The sequence below is a fragment of the Epinephelus moara genome, chromosome 12 (assembly GCF_006386435.1).
Source record: "Epinephelus moara isolate mb chromosome 12, YSFRI_EMoa_1.0, whole genome shotgun sequence".
Taxonomy (NCBI): domain Eukaryota; kingdom Metazoa; phylum Chordata; class Actinopteri; order Perciformes; family Serranidae; genus Epinephelus; species Epinephelus moara.
In genome coordinates this window covers 4,593,344-4,597,885 of record NC_065517.1, presented here as the reverse complement: position 1 = coordinate 4,597,885, position 4,542 = coordinate 4,593,344, and the positions used below count along the sequence as shown (strand labels likewise).

Below are 4,542 nucleotides of genomic sequence, written 5' to 3'. Positions count from 1 at the left end.
GTCTCTGTGCCACGTACTTGTCCTTGGCTCTTATCTGTCCATTCTTGTTTTGGTATGGCCTTCCAAGAGCATGACGTAGGTTGGCCCCGAGTAGTCTGCATCCAGTGATGTTCGGATGAATCCCATCACGCTGAAAGCGTTCCTTACAGTTCCAAAAGATGTTAAAATTGTCAATGAACTTTATTCCATGAGTGAAGCATGCCGATGTCAGCCATGTATTCAGGGCAAGGAGTCTGGTAAAAGACTCGATTCCTTTCCCAAGGGTTGGAATGGGGCCAGAAATGAACACATTTTGTGACTGACAGTCACTCAGTTTCTCCAGGAGCAGGGAAAAGTCTTTTTTCAGGATCTCAGAGCCAGTTTTTCCTCGTAGAATGTCAAAAGACCCAGCATGGATGATGATCCTCATGTTACTGGGGTGTGTAGAGAGGATCACTGGCAACAGCTCAGATACCATCCTGAGTCTCCGATCAGGATGGTATCTGGCTGATCAGGTGTGGTGTTAGCGATACTTCTCCTGGCCCTTGGCTTCTCAGGTGTGGAGTTAACATAGTTTTTTCTGGCCCTGGGTCTAGCAGTGGTTTTGGGGCTATTGCTTGCATTTTGGATAGCCTTGGCCTGCCTGGGTTCAGTGTAGTTGGTATTGTCACATATTTCATTTGGAGCCAGTGCATCATTTGGAGCCAGTGCACCAACACCATCACCATCACCAACACGAACAAATGGTATAACACATGCAATGTAGAGACTGAAGGTCTGTGTGTTTGTGTGTTTCTGAGGATTGGCACCGGCACTGTAAAATCGAATGACTGCATCACTCTTGGATTATCTGTTGTACCATTACAGATTTTTCACTGCATCTTGCATTGACCATGTAAAGTCTCAATTCAAGCAACAAGATGTGCTGAAAAGTTTGATAAACAGTGCACACTTACATCAACATAATTCATGTCATGATGATTGCACACAATGAAAAGTGTGTGAATATTGGTGTGTATAATAGTAACAGACTTCTGTGATGGATTTTCTTTTCTTGTTGTACAAAAGCAGCTTCTTGAATATTCCATGGTTCACATATTCCAAAATATGAGGTTGTGAGCTCATACAGCTTACAAAGAGTAAGTAAGCTCTCAAGACAAGAGACAACATAAATACTTATGTCCAGTCATCACTGAGGACTGGACATAATGAAAATTGTTAATTGAAAGATTACCACTGTTCTGCTTCATGTCCCCAAAATACAGATGTTTAAAATAGAAAGAATTATAATGTTACTAAAAGTGCATGCTGTCTTTATTCTTCATTTTTACAGAGACAACGTCCCCATCACCAACACCAACACCAACACCAACACCAACACCATCACCATCACCATCACCAACACCATCACTATCACCATCACCATCACCATCACCATCACCATCACCAACACCATCACCATCACCATCACCATCACCAACACCATCACCATCACCATCACCAGCACCAACAAATGGTATAACACATGCAATGTAGAGACTGAAGGTCTGTGTGTTTGTGTGTTTCTGAGGATTGGCACTGGCACTGTAAATCAAGATAACTGCATCACTCTTGGATTATCTGTTGTACCATTACAGATCTTTCACTGCATCATGCATTGACCATGTAAAGTCTCAGCTCAAGCAACAAGATGTGCTGAAAAGTTTGATAAACAGTGCACACTTAGATCAACATAATTCATGTCATGATGATTGCACACAATGAAAAGTGTGTGAATATTGGTGTGTATAATAGTAACAGACTTCTGTGATGGATTTTCTTCTTTTCTCCTCCACAGATCCGGTGGACATTGATTTAGTCCTGGACTTGCGCATCCCAGTCTCCAGTGTGCCATCAAATTTCACTCATCTATTCAGAAATTTCCCATTGCCCTACAACATCAGTCAATCTTTGACAATAATAGATTTAAACTTCACCACATGTAAGAACCTTTGTTGTTTATTTGTTTTCTTTTGTCATTTGTGTGGCTGAGTTAATGCTTTCTTAGCAGACAGTGTCTGATTTGTATACTTTTCTGTCTTTTTAAAGGGTGCTCTCCGAACTCCACTGGAGGACTGCAGTGTGAGTGTGAGGAGCAGTTTGCTTGGTCATGTGACAAGTGTGACATCTACGGTGCGTGCACTAATGTCACCAGTCCGACCTGTAGCTGCATCAATGGACTTCCTTCAGATGGAGGGTTCTGTGAACCAATCACAAGTAAGCAGTGCCAGTTTAACAGTTCCAGTAAAACTGAAGCTATCTGCAAAAAGTTAACAAATAAAAGCCTGGTCTCTTCGAGCTCATCAAATACAGATGCTTGGTCAGTGTCCCCTGGCATCAGATACTAATGGACAGACGCACCCTTTAGCAGTGGTATGAGATGAACAGGGCAGCGGCACTTTTTGATGCTCGGTAGTGATTGTCATATGAAGCCTCATGAACCAATTTCTTCATTTTTTGGGCCCACTAGATGGCGCTTTTTGTTCAACAAAAGGTTGAAAGCACACTGAATTGCCATTCTTTGAGCCTCTCTCTTTATACCATCTAGTAGGCTCAGAAAATAAAGAAAATGCTTCATGAGGCTTCATTTGGCCATCATTCATTCATTCACGTTCTCATTACACGTCGTCACATATTGCCACTTTGTCACTGGACTTTCATGTCTACATATTAAATGGTAGGTATCCTCCTACATCTGCTGTTGAAGTTCTGAAATGCCATAACCAGCCATAAACAAAAACACATGGTTAGGTTTAGAATAAAGCATCATGGTTTGGCATTACATTCACACGGGAAGCAAACACAGGACTTCCAGGTGAAAGTCTGGGCTTTGTTTGACCCATCCACCACCCCTCCTGCCTGCCCTATAGGGACTTTCGAACTCCTTATATTACATTGTTAACAGCAGCATTTCAACCAGACGCTGTCCAGCGGTGTATCATACAGGCGCAACAGGTGCAGTCCAGCCGCCCAGCTGCATATCATACCACTGCAAAGGTGGCTTTGGCATCAGTATCTGACATCAAAATCACTGACAGAGTGAAGGTACTTGACGACTTTAGAATGGGAACGGGCTGTGAGAGCAAGAAAGTGCACATAGGACAGGCGAGAGGGGAGGCTGGTGGGCTAAACAAGCTGGACTTTCACTTTGGAGACTGCTGTTTGTTTCACATGTGAAGCCAGGGTTTGGTTGAGTAATTTTAACAGTGTAGTGTGCTAGTATTTGTAGCATATTGTACTGGTGATGTATGCTGTGACGTTACTTAATGTTAGTAAGAAACTTACTTATTTTAAGTTACACCATGTTGCTGTTCTCAAAACCTAATCACATGCCTAAACTCAAGATAGTAAACCTGAAAACAGGTTGCTTTTTGTTTGGTTTTTTACATATGTTCTAAGTTTTGTTTTGTTTTTTCAGAACAGAGTACATGCATTTAATGAGCAGAAACTGTCCGTTTCCTTTGTGAGGGGAAGTTTGTTTTTAAACCATACAATGCATTTAAAAAGCATAAATTGACATGCTGTCCCTGGACGTCCAAACCTGACACAGGAGGGTACCAAGTGCATCATGGTTTAAAGTTCAGGGGCACTGACCAAGCGTTAAGGGTGGGCAGGTCAATGTCACAATATTGAGACTCTCGATACTACATTTTCATTTTGAAGATTGATCCTTGCATCAATAGGTTTGATACCAAAAAAGGATTAGTTTATCTTTTCTATGTTATAAACATTTGTATTTTAAGAGTAAAACTGTCTGTTCAAACAACATTTGTTGTCATGAGCTAATCTGGTGCATGCATTCTTTACTTCTCCACTGCTTTTGTATTGTCTACACTCAAACAGCCAACTCTAGACCTAGCAGCACCTACGTAGTCAAACTTCACTTCTAAAGCAATCTAATGTTGATAATTATTGAATGTATGATGTTTTCCCCACACAAAACAACGTGGTGTGTTAATTTTATCTCCAATTTTGATCCACAGAGGTCGCTCAATGTCCAACCCCGACTCCTGGTATGGAAACTTTTGTTGCTTTGTTTTGCATGGATAGTGCAAGTTGTAGTGTTAAATATTGCCTCCATCAGGTTTCTATGGAAGACATTTGCAGGTGTATAGTTGAGAACAAATGTGTGCCAGTTGTACAAAAGCAGCTTCTTGAATATTCCATGGTTCACATATTCCAAAATGAGAGGTTGTGAGCTCATACAGCTTACAAAGAGTAAGTAAGCTTTCAAGACAAGAGACAACATAAATACTTATGTCCAGTCATCACTGAGGACTGGACATAATGAAAATTATATAAATGAAAGAATTATAATGTTACTAAAAGTGCATGCTGTCTTTATTCTTCATTTTTACAGAGACAACGTCACCATCACCAACACCAACACCATCACCAACACCATCACCATCACCATCACCATCACCATCACCATCACCATCACCAACACCATCACCATCACCATCACCAACACCAACAAATGGTATAACACATGCAATGTAGAGACTGAAGGTCTGTGTGTTT

At 41.2% G+C, this 4,542-nt stretch overlaps 1 protein-coding gene across 1 annotated transcript in view; it reads left to right on the top strand.

Moving 5' to 3' along the window:
• Positions 1–4,542, top strand: part of LOC126399150 (adhesion G-protein coupled receptor F1-like) — a 74,702-nt gene that overhangs the window by 47,701 nt on the left and 22,459 nt on the right. The window contains exons 5-6 of the mRNA XM_050058979.1: positions 1,817–1,960; positions 2,068–2,235. Of these exons, the coding sequence (XP_049914936.1) occupies positions 1,817–1,960; positions 2,068–2,235 (312 nt within the window). The remainder of the gene's footprint in view (positions 1–1,816; positions 1,961–2,067; positions 2,236–4,542) is intronic.